The sequence below is a fragment of the Diplotaxodon limnothrissa genome, linkage group LG14, assembly GCF_057381915.1.
Source record: "Diplotaxodon limnothrissa isolate DT_005_m linkage group LG14, D_limnothrissa_male_GT1.1, whole genome shotgun sequence".
In the NCBI taxonomy this organism is placed as follows: domain Eukaryota; kingdom Metazoa; phylum Chordata; class Actinopteri; order Cichliformes; family Cichlidae; genus Diplotaxodon; species Diplotaxodon limnothrissa.
This window is the reverse complement of record NC_140609.1, coordinates 4,919,009-4,937,232: the sequence shown is the minus strand read 5'-3', so window position 1 is coordinate 4,937,232 and position 18,224 is coordinate 4,919,009. Positions and strand designations below refer to the sequence as shown.

The 18,224-nt window shown below is 39.4% G+C and overlaps 1 protein-coding gene across 4 annotated transcripts in view; it reads left to right on the top strand.

The window, feature by feature from the left end:
• nf1a (neurofibromin 1a) overlaps positions 1 to 18,224 on the top strand; it is a 132,674-nt gene that overhangs the window by 56,819 nt on the left and 57,631 nt on the right. For 3 of the 4 annotated variants that reach the window (XM_085371617.1, XM_085371616.1, XM_085371615.1), the window contains exons 25-33: positions 488 to 669; positions 765 to 976; positions 1,187 to 1,348; positions 1,457 to 1,554; positions 1,933 to 2,068; positions 11,500 to 11,562; positions 15,602 to 15,760; positions 16,842 to 16,939; positions 18,078 to 18,224. In XM_085371617.1, coding sequence (XP_085227743.1) covers positions 488 to 669; positions 765 to 976; positions 1,187 to 1,348; positions 1,457 to 1,554; positions 1,933 to 2,068; positions 11,500 to 11,562; positions 15,602 to 15,760; positions 16,842 to 16,939; positions 18,078 to 18,224 — 1,257 coding nt within the window. The remainder of the gene's footprint in view (positions 1 to 487; positions 670 to 764; positions 977 to 1,186; positions 1,349 to 1,456; positions 1,555 to 1,932; positions 2,069 to 11,499; positions 11,563 to 15,601; positions 15,761 to 16,841; positions 16,940 to 18,077) is intronic. The other variant, XM_085371618.1, reaches the window with a different exon arrangement.

Here is an 18,224-nt window from a genome sequence, read left to right as displayed (position 1 = left end):
AATAAAGGTGACTTTACCAAATGAGTGTAGAACTGTACAAATTCAGTAACTGCCTTTAATCAGTGCACCTATTTCCCATTTTCCTCGCAAGAAATGGCGAGTGGCCCAAGAATCTTCCACATTACTATCTGTATGAGAATACAGGGATGTCTCCTTGATGTTGGGAATGGGGCTGAACACTGAGACAAACCTCTGTTCAGCCCACTGCTGCAGATTGCAGTGTCACTGATGCCTGATTTCAGACAGAATTATACAGTTTACAACGGACCACGTTTACTTTTCCGTTTTGGTTTTTCATTTGTTTTGTTTTTGCCAAATACTGTCACATTCAGTACACTTCCAGTAATGATTTTACAACTGGGTTTCTGAAATTTGTCACTGAAAATGTGAACCCCCGTGAAGGTATACAAATAAAAGATGCACAGTATAGTGAGACTATAGAAAACCCATCTTTTCTCATTTAGCTGTTGTTTTTGGTGGTGTGCAGGTACTTTACTCTGTTCATGAACCTGCTGAATGACTGCAGTGAGGTGGAGGATGAAGGCCAGGCAGTTGGGGGACGTAAGAGAGGAATGTCCCGACGTCTGGCATCCCTTCGACATTGCACCATCCTAGCAATGTCCAATCTACTCAATGCTAATGTGGACAGTGGTCTTATGCACTCAATTGGTAAGTAAGGAAATATATAAGGCAAAATGAATCTGTTGTGAGGAAGTCCAGTAGTTTATTTTAGTAAATTTACATTTTGGTTTCCTCTTTTTCAGGTCTCGGTTATCACAAAGATCTTCAGACTCGAGCCACATTTATGGAAGTGCTGACCAAGATCCTTCAACAGGGAACAGAGTTTGACACACTGGCTGAGACTGTGTTGGCTGACCGCTTTGAGAGGCTGGTAGAGCTGGTCACCATGATGGGAGACCAAGGAGAGCTGCCCATTGCCATGGCATTAGCTAATGTGGTTCCAGGGTCTCAATGGGTGTGTGGCTTCTTTTTGTTTTTAACCACGGATTTAAAATTGAATGTTGACATATGTTACCTACGACAATGTCGTAGGTAACATAATGCTACTACACATTTGCACAGATCTTTCAGAGGCCTTTTTTCCCTTTTTTAATGAATGGGTGTGTTCATAATGTTGCTTTAATACAGTGAAAGCCTATGTAATAGTTACTCTATGTGTTTTCAGGATGAACTAGCACGAGTCCTGGTGACACTGTTTGATTCCCGACACCTACTCTACCAACTCCTGTGGAATATGTTTTCTAAAGAGGTGGAGCTAGCTGACTCCATGCAAACCCTCTTCAGAGGAAATAGCCTGGCCAGCAAGATAATGACCTTTTGTTTCAAGGTAGAAACCCTGCCTGACTCTTCTTGTGAATTCTTTAGAAATGCTTCTTAACTGCCTCTTAGGACATGTTGTTTGCATGATTTAAGCTGTCACTCTTTCTTTTTTCAGGTATACGGGGCAGCCTATCTACAGAAGTTACTGGAGCCTTTATTGAGAGGAGTCATCACAACCCCTGAACACATTAGCTTTGAGGTGGACCCCACCAGGTTAGTACCTCCATCTCTGCAGACAGCTTAGACTGAAAAACTGAAGCCCTTCTTTTTCTTAATGCCTTTTGAGAAATGGCCTAGGTAGCAGATGTTGGAGAAATTTAAGTGGTAACAAAATTATAGCATGAACAAGGAGGAGCTTCCTCTGCAAGTCACTGGCAAATTTCTTCTCATACGTTACGAATTTTGTGCTGCCATACACTGGCTTTTTTCCCGTTTGCCATAGTTTAGTCACTGGAACTGCTTCAAATAAAAAAACACAAACTATGTGTTGGATGCATGTATCAGCTAAGTGCTGCCCACTATTTCTATATGGTCACAAGAACTGAAAGACTAATAGAACTGAGTTTTTTTTGTTTGTTTTTTTGTCATCAGATTGGAACAAGGTGAGAACCTCGAAGAGAACCAGAGGAACCTGCTGCAAATCACTGAGCGCTTTTTTCAGGCCATCATTAGTTCATCAGGCGAATTTCCCCCACAGCTCCGCAGTGTCTGCCACTGTCTCTACCAGGTAGACCCCTGATTTTTTTCATTCCAACATGAGTCCACAGTTGCTCACTCAATTTGTCTGCTCTTGCCTGTGTGCACATAGTGTCACTTTAACATTTCAAGCTCCTACCTCTTCACTCTAAGGCCGCCTGATGCCGCTTGATTCACTGCTTCTACATAACATGAATCAGTGCACAACTATACAGAACTTTAAACTGCTGGACTCATAAGTTAGGACCTTTCAAAGATCCTTTAAAGCTTGAGATTTGGTGGAACACGTTGCAGATGATTCTAGTGCAGAGCCTGTTTTTCTTTTGTTTTTTTGTTTTTTAAGGTTTTGCCATCTTGACATCTAACAGGATCACTAGTCATTATTTTCAATTAAAAGCAAGGTTATCTGAAAACTTTATACAGTTTTTGTTGGTCACAGTCTTTTCCTTTTTCATCTTGACCTGAGATATTTTTTGATTCTCTTGATTTAAACTGAACTAAAGCTGGTAATTTCTTTTCTATTAATCAGTTAACTTGCTAGTGCTAGACGTAATTGGCAGTGTGCACTACTGCCAAGTACAAGCTAGCAGAACCAGCGAGTTCTCTATGTACAAACACACAGTGCCTGTGACCATGTTAGCTGGATGTAATTTGTCCAATAAAAAATATTCTGCATTTGACTGAACTATGAATTCCTACCTCAGTAGGAAAGTGGCTGCAAATGCAGTTTGTGTGTGCAAGCATAGCAAGTATTAATCACACACATGAATCCATGTGATATTCCACATTAAAACACTATGGTCTGCAGGATTGTTGATACAGTCAAGCCCATACTTTTTCATAACCCTGGCAAGTTTTGACTTAGTTACTTTTATTCAATCAGCAAGTTTTTTAGTTTTTTTTTAAGTTTTTTTTTTTTTTTACCAGAAATGACACAAACGTCTCCCAAAAGATAATAAGATGATGTACAAGACGCATCATTTTGGAGGGGAAAAAAAATCTCATCTTTTATTTACATTTGAGCAAAAAGTGTCACGTCCAAAATTATTCATACCCCACGCAATAATCAATAGAAAGACCTCGATTACAGCAATCAAACTCTTCCTATAATTGCAGACCAGCTTTTTGCCTGTCTCCACAGGTATTTTTGTCCATTCATCTTTAGCAATGAGCTCCAACTCTTTCAGGTTGTAGAGTCTTCTTGCCATCACCCTGATCTTTAGCTCCCTCCACAGATTTTCAATTGGTTTCAAGTGAGGAGTCTGGCTGGGCCACTGCAAAACGTTAATGTTTTTGTCTGCTAACCATTTCTTCACCGCTTTTGCTGTGTGTTTTGGGTCATTGTTGTGCTGAAATGTCCACTGGTGCCCAAGGCCAAGTTTCTCTGCAGACTGCCTGATGTTATTGTTGAGAATCTTCTTGTATTGCTCTTTTCTCATGGTGCCATTTACTGTGATTAGGTTCCCTGGTCTGTTGGCTGAAACATAGCCCCAAAGCATTAGGTTCCCAACACCATGTTTGACAGAGGGGATGGTGTTCTTAGCAAAACGTTTCTCCTTTTTTGCTTTTGTTTTGTTTTGTTTTTTATGCCAAATGAAGGAAACATCATTGTGTCCAAACAATTCAATTTTTGTTTCATCTGATTGTAACACGGAAGACCAGAACTCTGCTTCTTTGTCCAGATGAGCATTTCCAAAGGCCAAGCAGGCTTTTGTGTGCCTTCTCTGGAGATGTGTTGCGTCTTCCTTGGTCTGCATTACTGGAACATAGCACTGTCCAGTTTCCGTTGGATTGTCTGCCTTGAGACATTGCCACTAGTAGAGCACAGATTCACCAGTATGGTCTTGGTGGTGATCCTTGTAATTCTATTTCACACCTCTCACCATCCTGCTGGCCAGCACAGGTGTTACTTCCAACCACATCCTCTGAGATGTTCCACACTGCGGAACATCTTGTATTTTTTTTAATAACATTGGAACTTGAAAACCTTTAGATATAACCTTGTAGCCCTTTCCTGACTTGTGAGCAGCCACAATGCACAGCTGCAGGTCCTCACTGAGCTCCTTTGTCTTAGTCATGCCTGTCCACAAGGAGCTGCTGTTTTTCACCTGTTAAATTGATTAAAACACCTGTTCTCAGTGAATCAGGGTAATGAGAATGCTGTAGAACAGGGCTGCCCAATCCCAGTCCTCGAGAGCTACTATCCTGCAGCTTTTAGATGCATCCCTACTCCAACACAGCTGAATCAAATGAATGGCTTGTTATCAGGCCTTTGCCAAACATGATGGCATGCTGAAGAGGTAACCAAACCATTTGATTCAGCTGTGTTGGAGTAGGGATGCATCTAAAAGCTGCAGGACGGTAGCTCTCGAGGACCGGGATTGGGCACCCCTGCTGTAGAACATCTTGGACTGTTTGGAATGGTATAGAACTTTAGATTTTCCAAGAGACTGTGACAGTTTGTGATGGGTATGAATAATTTTGGACATTACACTTTTTGCTCAAATGTAAATAAGAGCTCAGAAATATTTTTCTCCACAATGATGCCTCTTTTACATCATCTTATTGTCTTTGGGAGACACCTGTGTAATTAATGGTTGAATAAGAGTAACGTCAAGTCAAAATTTGCCATGAATAATTATGGGCTTGACTGTATTTACACAATGCATTCATCTTTGTGTGACAAAATTGTTACCATGAACATCCACTCAGAAATTAGAGAGCTAAAAACATCTTTGAATATAAACACTAAAACTTGCTACTCCTGGTGCCATCAATTGCATGCACTAAATGAAGAGAGATTATAGCCACTGAGCATTCATGATACAGGCTCCTCAGAGCTATGTTGTAGTTCAAATTACTGAACACCTATGAAATTATTTAAAATTCCCCTGAGCAGGAGTAATATTGTAGTGAGGGCAGTTGGGCTTGTTAACCAGAAAGCATACAGATAAAATAAAACATAAAAGTAGAGAACACATGATGGTAAAAACTAGTAAAAGCAGTGTGTGGCCTAGGAAAAACAAGTTAAGTTGGTATAAGCCAGACTTAAACGGAGTGAAATTTCTCCCTAACTACTTTTTCAGTAACTCCAGATTTGAGTGCATTTAAAAAAAAAAAAAACAAACCCAAAAACTGTGATCACACCTTTTTCATTGTCATGATCTAAGTCAACATTTGATTCTTTTGTTTGATCGAATCACTGTAAAAGAAAATCTTTTGCACACTCCTACACTTCCTCTGTCTTTATTATCAGCGCTTTCAATGAAACAAAGATTCTTTTGGGAGATTTTTTTGCCATCATTTATTTCTTCCGGCATCTGACCAGAATGCCTCGTGGGCGCCTCCTGGGTGAGGTTTTCTGGGCATGTCTCCCCAGGAGAAGGCCCTGAGGCAGACCAAGTTTAAATCCAGGACACGGAGGCGAGATTACATCTCGCTGTCTTGGAACGCCTTGCTGTCCCATGAAAGAGCTGGAGGAGGCGGTGAAGATCTGGAGATATGTTATAATTAGGTTGAGAGAGAGGGGTCAAAATTTCATTCAGAAAATCAAAGTCTTGAAGGCAGATAAACTTGCTGGCTTTGCAGTTCATGGTAGTACCTTAACTTTACAGCCTCTTGTCCCCAGGAAAGTATTTACAAATCATCTCAGCAGTAAACCTGCTTTACCCGTACATGAGCTAGACTGTTTAAGCAGAGCAGTGATTTTGAATAAGCTACTTTCATACAGTAAACTGAACTGGGTATCAGGGATGAGTAGCATAATGGAATTTAGATTCATGAATATTATTTTTAGTACCATCAAAACTAATTTTATCTTATTAAACTGACTCAGGAGTGTCATATTAACTTGGCAGAATATAACAGAGTTAAAACTGTTTTTGTTTTGTTTTTTAAATTGATGATACAAATATTGTGATAGGTGCAGTGTTTGTGACAATAAAGCTACATCAAAAGTGGAACATGCATCCGACCGTTGTTGCCAAGAATTCTACCACTGTAAAAATACACCCACTTAAAATGGCTACCTCATCCCTGACAGGACCATGATGGGATTCTGACTGATTGCTGGCTAGTGGGTGAGTGTAATCATCCCCCACCTGTGACGTGGCTGATGCAACCATGAGTAGCAAATACCCCTAAACGGCAGTTAAGAAAACCAGTGGTAATCTCTAGTGTATCCACCAGGTGGAGCAGTGTTGAGGCGCATTTATTTACAGGCTTGGGATCTATGAAGAAGCTTGTGTGCAAGAATATTATTTGTCTGGATTAAATTTTCTTTTAAATTGTATCTCTTTATTAGATTACATTGAAATTAATGAATGAATGAAAAACTGTTTACTAGAAATAGTTTTGGTAACTTTAAGTATAAATGACCTCTGGCTAAAAGCGGCAGTTTTGACTGGTTGTATCTGTATGTCCTTATAGTGCGGCATCTAAAGGAATATTATATTATATTATAATATTGTAATATTATAAGCCATACATCAAAAGATAATGCTACATTTTTAAAGGGCTGAAATTTGGCTTTAAAATAATTGTTAATCCAATTTTTAACTTTCTTTCATTGTAACTCAATATGAACTTCAACTGCTATAAAAAGGGGTCAAGCAAAGGCACTTGAACAAGTTAATCACATTCTTCAGTAATGAGTCATACTTTAACTGCTTCTTAACCGTGTGGTATCTTGCATTCCACATTATATTCAAGACAATGAGAATAAGAAGGAAAAAACCCTAAAAAAGTGATATGAAACAAGGTTTCATTTTCATTTCAATATTCTTTTTCTAGAGGTGAAACTCTTGCAAATATGTATGGTGTAAGGCCAACTGCAAAAATACTCCTCTTCCGACTTTCAGTCACAAAACTGACACTGAGCCTCTTTAGTGAATCCAGCATATTTTAATGTGAAAAGAAGGCTTTTGGTTGTCACAGATGTTAGTCTGGCCCTAATTGTTCCTTCTTCTTTAAAATACCAACCTTTGTAATGAAGGGTTATTTTTCGCAGCCTGTTCTTGTTTATTTGAAATCAGTAAAACAGCAAAGTAAGATGTTTGTTTTGTAGTCTATCTTTTGCATATCATAGTTTCACAATGCAGACATCCATTTCTCAGCGCACGGCTTTTCTCCTAGAATGCTGTTTTCATCAAGGTCAAGGAAAGGAGGCTAGAAATGGGAAATAGGAGGTACTTTTGGAACGCACCCTAGATCTCTTTGCTGGCCTGGGAACAGCTCAGTATTAGGGCTGGGCCATATCATACCATTCACGGTAATACTGGTATAATGTTAGGCAATGATAAGAAAATGAAATATCGCGATAAAATATGAGTAAAACGCGCATGCACAGTACCTTTGTTTTCATACGCACATGGTAGAAAAAGCATGGCGGTGGCGGAGAATGAGAAGGGCGTGTCAGGGTGAAAGCGGATCGTTGAATGAAACAGATGAACCGGAATTGGTTTGTCAAAATGCTGCGACTTCAGTGGTGTGGGACTGGTTTAGCTTTCGTCCGTCAGATACACACCAAAGCAGATTTTTTTTAGTAGAGCAAGCAAGCGCACCATCATTATTACCGTTATTACCGAGCTGATTTTATTTGGTACACAGCGCTCAAAAATCTGACAAAAAATGTTTTAGTGCAACTTTGCTTAAGTACGAAAGCCGCACCGCTCGAAAGCCGAGCATTACGGCTACCGTAGTCAGGAGTCATGCGGAGTGATACGTACTGTGCTTCAACATAATATTACCGTACTGTGTGTGTATAAGCTCTTTTTGAGTTTTGTGGATATTATACATGGTTATGCTGAGGATATGTCGGCCAATTTCCACTGGAAATGCCTTTTGGTTAAACTGTCAGCGAGGAATTTGCATTTGCACTGTTACATTTTTATATAACTTTAATGCACATAAAAAACAGCTGCTTGTTTAAGTGAAAATACGTTGATGGGTTCTTTTTTCCACTAATAAAGTTGTGGAGTGGTAAAGTATTTTGTCTCGGGTCAATTAGATCGTCAGTTGTACCGTTATCGCAAATTTTCAAATATATATCGTAATAAATATTTTTGGCCATATTGCCCTGCTCTACTCTGTATTCCCTCGGGTAAGCTGAAGGCAGTTGCTGGTGAATGGAAAGTCTGGCCCTCCTTTCTTAGGCCGCTGCCCACATGACCCAGCCTCGGATAAGCAGAAATACAGGGAGTCTATTAGAGACTAGTGACAGTAGCAATGATTAGTCAACTAGTTGTGTACATCCTTAGACATAATTGTACCCATGGGTTTTCACTTTTTGCTTTTAATCAGTTTTTATTTTATGCTAGGTCAGTTTTTAATGCTCAGCCTTAAAAACCTAATGGGGTATTGTTGACACCCAAGGTTGTGAATGGGATAACTTGAGAACAAAACATGGAGGACTTTCAAATTTATACCATAAATATATCTACAAGGAGGCTGAGGGGTACCAATTGCTGCCACCAGTCTTTTTTCCTTTTGTGGTTTAACCCAGCTGACCCAAAAGGAAAGGCTTGGACACTGCTAGCATAATGGACAGGTTTTTGACGAGGCTCCCACACAAACACAAAGCAGAAGAGGAAGCAACGCCAAATATGTTTCCAAACCAAAGACTACAAAATATGATGAAGCATATCTTGCTTTTAGCTTCACCTGCACAATGGTGGTGCCAAGGTAGGTATCCCCGGAAGAATCTGAAGTTCACTCTGATGCCTGATGTAAATGGAGGAACAGTAACTGTGTGTGTAAGCGTGTAAAAACTGCAGATAGTAAGATTAACAGCAATAGTATTTTGTCTATATCGGCCATTGTAGAAATTCATCTCATGTAAACAATAACATGGCGCACAGCGTGACGTCATGAAAGGCGCTCACCTTTGATGTTGCGTGACTATTCCTTGTCCACACGTAAACGCAAAAACGGAGTTTTCGAAAATCTCCACCCTGGCAGGAGTTTTTCAGGCCCAAACGCATAGAAAAAACTGTTTTCTAAAAATACCTTTGTAGGTGGGGGCGTAACGTAAAAGGATAGTAGTTTATTTTATTGCTACCTGTAATTTATTGCAGTTTACTTTTATTTATTTAATTGTTTACAAAAGGTTTGAGGTGTGAAATTAATTGCGTTGGAGTTTGAAAACAATATGTGGGTGTTTGTGGTTGGAGGGGGTGGTCTTGTAAAACAAAGGGGACCCAGCAAAAAAAGTTTGGGAACTGCTGTTTTAAAGCTCATGGGAACAATTAAGTTAGAGCAGTTGTGACGCAAGCTTTACTTTTGTTGGTCACTATACCAACACAAGTAAGTTTTTTTTGGTTCTCCCATTTCCAGTTAACTTCGCTGTAGCTGTAGATACTTCTCCTATTTTGGCCCACTTGACAACCAGTCTGCAGACTGATGTGTCATCTACTTTCGGTGATGTGCATTTAGTATCTAAGAGGACTGCGTGGGAGTGTGTCTGGTGTGGGTGGAGAGTAGGACATTAAAAGTCTAAATTGCACCCTTTTTCTGGGTTTTTCCAGAAAAAACGCTCACAGAACAATCAGAGGTTTGGAGGTGGAGGACATGTTAGTAAGTTGGTTAAGGTGATACAGAATGTCCCCAGGGGCAGAGATTGGTGATTAAAACAGACTTCGGTGGACATATAGGGAAACAAAACACAGATGTTTGGTGGGTATGGTGTTATGGAGAGGAATGGAGAATGGCAGATGGTGGTGGATTTTACAAAAAGGATGGCTGTAGTCAACAGATATTTCAGTAAGAGGGAGGATAGGTCAAGATATAGGAGTTGAGGTCGGTGCACACACATGGTGGGAAAGATGGGAGTGGAATGGTAGAGACCTGCTATGATGTATGGTTTGGAGACAGTGGCACTAAACAAAAATAGGAGTTCGAAGTGAAGATGGCAGAGTTGTAGATGTTATGGTTTCAGTGGGAGTGACCAGAGTAGACAAGATTAGAAAGGACTATCAGAGGGACAGCTCAGGATGAGTGAACGTTAGAGAGGCATGGTTGAGATGTTTTAAAAACCTGCAGAGGGCTAGTGGGTATCTTGGACAAAGGATGCCAGGTGTGCAGGAGAAGAGGAAAACCTCAGAGGAGGTTCAAGGATAGTAGTGTAGGATGACATGCAGAGGGTTAGTGTGACAGAAAAGGATGCTACAGACAGGGTGAGGTGTAGGCACATGATCAACCCTTCAAAAGGGCAACCAAAAGAAGATGAAGCTGTAGATACGGACCAATCAGCAGTTGACTTGTTGATAGGCAAGTGCATGAGTGGAGCCCACCAGTTGGAGACTTGCAGACAGAGAATCAAATATCGCCCAAAGTAGAGAGCACACACTCAATATAAAACAGAAAAAAACACTAAATTACAGGACAATAACACAACATTTCAGGAGATGTAGTGGCAATTGTGCTCTTTCGCTGGGACGATCAACACACAAGCATCTGGAATAAGTCTGACTTTCCCACCACCAGCGCTCCTCTATGAATGTAGCCATTTTTGATTGCTTGAAAATAGTGATGAAAATACAAGCTCACTGTCTATTGGAATATATAAATTTACCATTCATCCCTTTATTCATTGATTCATTTTCTTCAGCTTTTCCACTTTGGGGTAGCATGGGGGCTGCAGTTTGTCACAGGTTAAGAGCATTCATTGGACAGGTCGCAATCTATATCCAGATTAATCCTTAGAGACAACCAGGTCACATTCACACCTATATCCAGTTTTGAATTGCCATTAAACCTAATCTCATGCATGTCTTTGGATTGTGTGAGAAAACCGGAATAACCGAAGGTGCTACAGACAATTAGAGATGGAGGACAATATCTCTCAAGGCCAAATCAAGCAGTGGATTAGGTGTGATCACATCATGGGAGAATGACAACTGACTGCTTTTTATCACAAAGACATGTACCAAATAATATTATCTAATTGCAATTTTCAGTTATATTTGAGTTCAGATGTTCTGTCTTTTCTACCTGGATGTCCCATGAAGCCACGGAGAAATCCAGAATATGCCAACATACCCTCACTATAGTATTTTCCACTCGTAATCAAAAAGTGAAAAAAACAACAACTTTGTCTCAGCTTTCAAGATTTAAAATGATTCGGAGACACACACAAAAAGTCTTTGATTTTTATTGTATCTGCTTATATATTTCATTTCCTGTTCTCCACCTTGGATATCGTGTCACAAGTGTGTAGATACACACATTTGTGTACACCCGTCTGCTAAAGTAAAAGACTGGTAGTGCATGCATTAACACGCTTTATGTGCCCTGAGCAGTGAAACGGCATTTTTTTATTTTTCTTTGTGCTTTCCTAGATAAAAATGTATGTTTAAATGGTTAGGGCTATGCTACCTGTGTGTGTGTGTGTGTGCGCGTGTGTGTTGGTGTGTGTGTCTGTTTAGCTGGTGCTGTGACCATATTGTGCTCATCTCTGTTCTGTAGGCTACTTGCCACTCTCTACTGAATAAAGCAACAGTAAAAGAAAAAAAGGAAAGCAAAAAAGCAGTAAGTTTGGAGAATCTATTTTACCTCAGATACTTTTACCCCTAAAGCAAAAAAGCTTTTTTTTGCATTTTATTTCTTTTTGTTGTTTGTTTGTTTTTGTTTTGTTTCTTTTTTTCAGTTTTAATTTGGTTTTTCACTGGAAATGTTTTGTTTTTCCATATTCAGCTTTGTGTACAACCCTCTCTTGAAATCATTGTACTAATACTGGCATCACTTGATGTATTTTTGATTAACAGTTTCCAGGAAATAGAAGCATTCTGTCTTCTCTTTTCTTTCTGGGCTTTCTGTTTGCACTCTAGGTGACCTTTTCTCAGAACATTTCATCTGCACCATCATTGTAATCTTTTAACTTACATCACTTATTTTAGTAAACTGTCACAGATGCACAGCAGCACATCTCGCCTGCTCTGGTGGGGACATAGCCTTTTAAGACTTTTAGATGAAATATTCTGATATATTGGCCTCTTGCTGTAATGAGTTGCATTTCACAGCTGATGTGAAATGCCACCATTATGACAGTATGTCCCCACAGTTTTTTCTTTGTTCGTTTGTTTTTAACTAGAAACTCATCCAGAACCTTGATTCTTTTATTCAAATGTTGGTGCTGATGTGCAGTTTTGTTGCCACTTGTTTATCAACAATTCCTCCATCTCCTCTTCCTTCTGAAATAGTTTACTGATGTTGTTGCATCAGTAGAGCATAATTCTGGGGTTCTGACATGAACTGCGGATTATGATCCACCTCAACCCTGCTTTAAAGCAGTTCTGACATTTTGGTGCAATAATATAAAAGGTATATCATTTTTGGTTTTTGGTCTAAATGTTCTAAACTGTGAAAAAGCATGGTCCCAAAATGCCTGATGACTTTGTTGATAATCAGACTTTTGGTCTACCACTACATTCAGGTCTATATTTAATCTTTAAGCAAATACAGTGACATTCACATACTTATAGACTCTTGTATTAATTACTTTTAAAGTTTTTTTTTTTTTTAAAGGATTTTTGACGATTTTGCTTCATTTCAGCCAGACATGGGGAACTTGGGGAGACTTAGGGAAACATTTCTCTAAGGCGAGTGTCAGTAGTTTCCCCAAACTTTGAAGTGGAACATTTTTGCTTTTGCAGGCACTGGCTTTACCTACAGGAAGTTGTGCATCATTTACTCTTTGCATCTAGGAGAGCAGCCACTAACTTTCTGTGACCTTTTAAAATTCAAAATATCAAAGTAAAATACATGAATTACAGCAGGCAAACATAAAACTTTTTACATTTTAGAGCTTCTTGGTTTTATCTATACCGTTCTGTCATAAATAATTCACCCTTACTTACACGGACAACAGTGTGGAGATACAGCTTTGTTAATGTTTTAGTTATGAAGCCCCTTGAGTTGCTATAAAAAATGCTTTTTATCAACTGTCATCTTTGTATTGTGATTGTTACTTTATTATGAACTACCAAGAAACCTAACTTGCCAATAATAGCATAGTCCTTTTCAGGACATTTTGCGTATTTCCTGCTCTATATTTCATTTAACACTGTTTGTCCACAAATTATAAACACTGATTGTAATTTGTAGTCACAAATTTGACCATTTGTAGAGTTTTTGGTCAATTCTAGTACTTGCGGTACACACAGACTTTCTTTAAGGGTTGTTTAAACTGAAAATGTTCTGAAATGTCCATTGACTTTTGATCCTCAAAGTTTTGATCTGATACCACAGTCAGTTCAGTGTAGTTGGTTGTTGTGATTATTTAGAAAATGAAAAAATATAAAAAGACCATTATCACCAAGAACATCACTGATAACACCATTATGTTAAGAACATAGACACAAAAGTAGTTCACAAACATCCTAGAAACATTGGTTTATGATGAAGCATGTCCAGGTCTACTATAAATCTTGCTTTGTGAAATGATTGATAGAAGGCTAGGGAGAAAGAGGAGATGAAGCCAAAATTAAACTCTTTGGTATCAGCTCAACCTGCTGTATTTCAACATGTAGGTTTACTTCTTAGGCATCTTCTTCATTGCACCTTTCTGCAGCTCCAATAGTCGGCTAACCTTCCTCCCTACTACCTTGATCTTGGCCTCTAGTCTCCTTCTCTCAATGGAGGGTACTGCTTCTTGTGGCTGTTCATCTCACTGATCACTGCCACTGTAGTGTAGATCAGCTGGTTGCTCTCGGTAATGGTTGCAGAATGTATTGTCCGCGGGAAGTGTATCCTTCAAGCTCGGGTCCTCTACCAGGTAGGTAGGTAGGTAGATATAAGGGACATAGAGAGATCTCCAGCATGTCCTTGGTCTCTGCCCGGGCCTCAAACCATTAGGACATGCCCAGTCAGAACACCTTACCCAGGAACTGAATCTGGTGACTACTCTTACTGAGGCAGCTGGCTAGTGGCTAGCTCTAAGCTCTGGACAGCTTTAGTTTTGTCTGTGTACCTTTGTTGTTACAACCTTTTTTTGGTGGTTCCTTCAATGTTTACTTTGGTTAACTATACCTTAACTCATAGTGAAAAGCTTACATGCAATTGTCATGTTAGTGTGTGGCTGTGAGTGTGCATCTGACTATTTTTCTGTGCCAGTGTGAATGTGTTGCACATGCATTAAACACGCAACATACATGTCATACACGTCTGACCAACTGGTCACCAATCAGGTCCAAGAACATAAAAAATTGACGATATCTTTCCCACCGATTCCCAACTCCTGATGTACATAGATGTTATTGGAAACTGTTCCAGCAACCTGGTTGTGCCTCTAAGTAAATGCTGTTCCAACTTGTATTCCATCTGCAGGGTACTTTTGCGTAGCTTACAACTTTCAGCTGTGGTAGACTGTTGCCTTTAGAGGTCTAGTGCTTAGGCTTTGTTCTTGTGCTGGTGGGATAAGAGCTTCTGGTATCCTTTAGGCTGGACTCTTGTAGTCAGTGGTAGGATTTCTTAATGTCAACAGCCTCGCTATCTCTCGATGGTACATCTTGTGCAGCGGCTTGGTCTTTAATAATAGTTCCTGTGCTGTTTCTCTTCACCACCTGTCTTAATCTACCTGAGGCATTCCTGGACCAGTGCATCTAAGTGTGAAATGTGTTAATGTGTGGTCTGTGTTTCCTCCCGGATTGTGGCTCTGACACTCACTAATCCTTGCCCTCTGTTGCTCATAGCAGGTTAGCGAGTTTTCATGTGTTGTCATCAGTGTCATCTATCTACCAATGAACAGGTCACCCAACGCGCATTTATCATATGCATTTTCTGCATGTAATAAAACAACTGCTGATGGGTGGTTGGAATGAGATGCAAAATAAATAACATAATAAAGTTATAGGTTACCGTCATTCTTTTAGTAACTTAGTTTGATCCACAAGATGGAATAGCTGTCTCTGTCCATAATTGTAAAGCCTTACTGATGATTTTGACGTTTGTGTTGATGATATGGGGTTATAGCCTGATGTTGTAGCTGTGTATATATATTTGTAGGAAGTTTGTATTTTTTCATTTCTTCTTCTAGTAATTGAATTAAAAGAGGCACCACCATCTTATACTTTAATCACAATTCATGGCTTAACATCTGTCATCTGTCTTCTGTCAGTTTGTGTAATCATTTCCTGTTTTCATCTTTCACCAACAGAGAGGAGACAGCTGGGTTGATTGTCATGTTTTTCCTCTCTTGCATGTTTCTTCTGCTGTAACTGGAGTAAAAACCTTTTTCACTCCTGGTACAACCAGAATAAACTCGGATCATGTCCAAGTCTTTTGTCATATTTCTTCCTAGCTAGGCTCTCCTCCTGAGCGCAGCATTTTTTGGCCTGATCATGACTCAACTCAAATATCTCTGTTACACATATTGATACATGTATATTTTGTTATTATTATCATTCCCTCATTTGCTCTTGAATGTACCAAAATCAACTTTTAATATTGTCTCCTTCCCTTTTTTTCAAACTGGTCCCTCTTCTTATACTTTTCCCTTCTGTTCTGTATTTTCCGTTTGTGTTCGCCAACATTTTTTTTCCCTCCACTCTCTCCATACTCCCTCACACAGGTTGTGAGTCAGCGGTTCCCACAGAACAGCATTGGTGCGGTGGGCAGTGCTATGTTTCTGCGCTTCATCAACCCTGCTATTGTGTCCCCCTATGAGACTGGTATTTTAGACAAGAAGCCTCTGCCCAGGATAGAACGGGGGCTCAAACTCATGTCCAAGGTAAGCTTATTGGATATGAGGGCTGCCATGAAAGTAACCAGAAAAAAATGGTTACATCCCTAAGTCTAGGGATGGGAATTAATAAGAATTTAGCGATTCAGATTCCATTATCAATATCACTTCTTAATTCGATTCCTCCATCCATCCATCCATCTTCATCCGCTTTATCCGGGGCCGGGTCACGGGGGCAGCAGCCTAAGCAAAGAGGCTGCTGCCTAATTCGATTCCTTTCAATTTCAATTCTCATTATTTTCCCACTGGGTTGTTTGAGAGTCAACACCATCCCTAAGCAGCATATTAAAGATATTCGATTCTACAAGAACCGGTTCACAATTCCCATCCCTAGCGACAGCTGAACCCAGCATCTCTGTATGCCAGAGAATTATACCCATTGGCTGGTTCAATTTTGTTTGACACTTTGCATCCTGTGCATATCAACTTTCAGTTTCTTCCTTCTGAATGAAGTCTTCTAGTTCAATGGAGCAGAAGAACAAACCTTTAAAACAGTTTGGCTCCAATAGCCAAACTTTTTACTTATTCTGTGATTTATTTATTTTTTTTCTGGGTTTTTTGTTTGTTTGTTTTTTGAAAATCCACATGAGGATAAGTGACGTACAAGAAGAGATCTAAAGAAATGTATTTTTACCCCCTTTATTTGTATCCACAGGTACAAATAAAGTGTCCTTAACCTAATTTTGTTTGGCAAAAATGCCATCAATGAGTAGGCATCATAGACACATGACTAATAAAGTTTAAAATGTCACTGACTATCTTAAACCTTGTGATCGCGTCTGGTTTAAAAAGAAGCTCCTACAGTCTGGGTATAGAGTGACATTAATAATTTTAGCAGGAGGTAAGTTTTTATTGTGAGACTGAGCACAAAGATAGTGAAACACTGTACTGCATTAAAGAGAAATCTTTTGGCATAGTGTACCTGATATAAGTGTCTGTTCAGCTCCCAGTAACCTGTATTTGATATCAGGATTAAACCTGAGGGTAACCATTCTCTTTGAACTCGAGCAAGATCACACAACTCACATAACATGAGCTTATTGTGAATCTCTTGTATTTTTTATTTCAGATTTTGCAGAGTATTGCAAACCACGTCTTATTTACAAAAGAAGAACACATGAGGCCTTTTAATGACTTTGTGAAGAGCAACTTTGATTCAGCCCGAAGGTAAATGCAGGGAACTACTGTTACTGTAAATACTGTTTGTATCCCTATCCCTAGAGATATCCCTGCCCCCTATATAATGGATTGCTGTGAAATTCTAACTTAACTATATCCAGTTAAAAAGTATATTTACTGATATGTTTGTTTGTATTTTTTGTCAGTGTGTGCTCAAATATTGGACATTATAGGACTGCTTGTTTTGTTTTGTTTCTTAAATATATTTTAATTAGCCAATATAATATATAATCTGTCCCAAATACCTTCTGGTTAGTTTTCATAGTGCGAGAGGGCTCTGAGACCTGAAAATAGGCGGGCAGTGGTGGGGTCTTGCCCATGGTAGTGAATAGGTAGGAATGGAGAAAAATCATTCTGTGGACAGGCATGTTTTATTTACACAACAAGTTGGCATATCTGTAACTGATTTGATGAGATGGTAATCTGTGTGCCACATGAACATGCAGCCAATCGGTGAGAGACAGATTTCTGGCTGGGTTATAGACATGCATCATTTATTTTTATGTAATGCGTTTTTTTCTGGATTTTTGGCTTATAGTCTGTCTCCCTCCGATAAGTGAAACTGCCATAAAATTTTCAGATGGTTGATTTCTTTGTAAGTGAGCAAGCTTACAAATTCAGCAGGGGATCAAATAATTATTTACTCCAGTGTATGTGAACTCACATGCTGAAACCCTCCTCATATAATACTTTTGTTAGACCCAGAACCTCTGGTATGCTTTTTATATAAAGATACACCAGATGTTATTTCTTTCTGGCAATTAGCAACTTTTTCAGTCTTTAGATTTTTTTCTTTTCCTTGTCGTAATTTTTTGACACCTGCTGCCTGACATGAATCACAGACTCATCGTGGCAATTAATGATCCCCTCTCTTCTCACTAGTACCACCATGCTGACTGTTCATGCTGACTGTTCATCAGTTGTTTGACCAGTCACTAACAAAAAAATAACAAACGAATCAAACATTTTATATCAACAGAGTTTGTGTAGTCAGGGAAACCTGAGCTATGTGGTCATGTGACAGTTCAGACAAACCAAAAACTTTGCAAACTAAATCAGTGAAGTGCTTGCTGTCGTGTTTCTTCTGACCTTAAGTTGAGCTGGCAATCTTCTCTCTCTGCCCCAGGTTTTTCTTGGACATAGCATCTGACTCTCCACCCAGTGATTCTGTCAACCACAGTCTGTCATTTATCAGTGACGGTAATGTGCTGGCTCTCCACCGGCTGCTGTGGAATAATCAGGAAAGAATTGGCCAGTACTTATCCAGTAACAG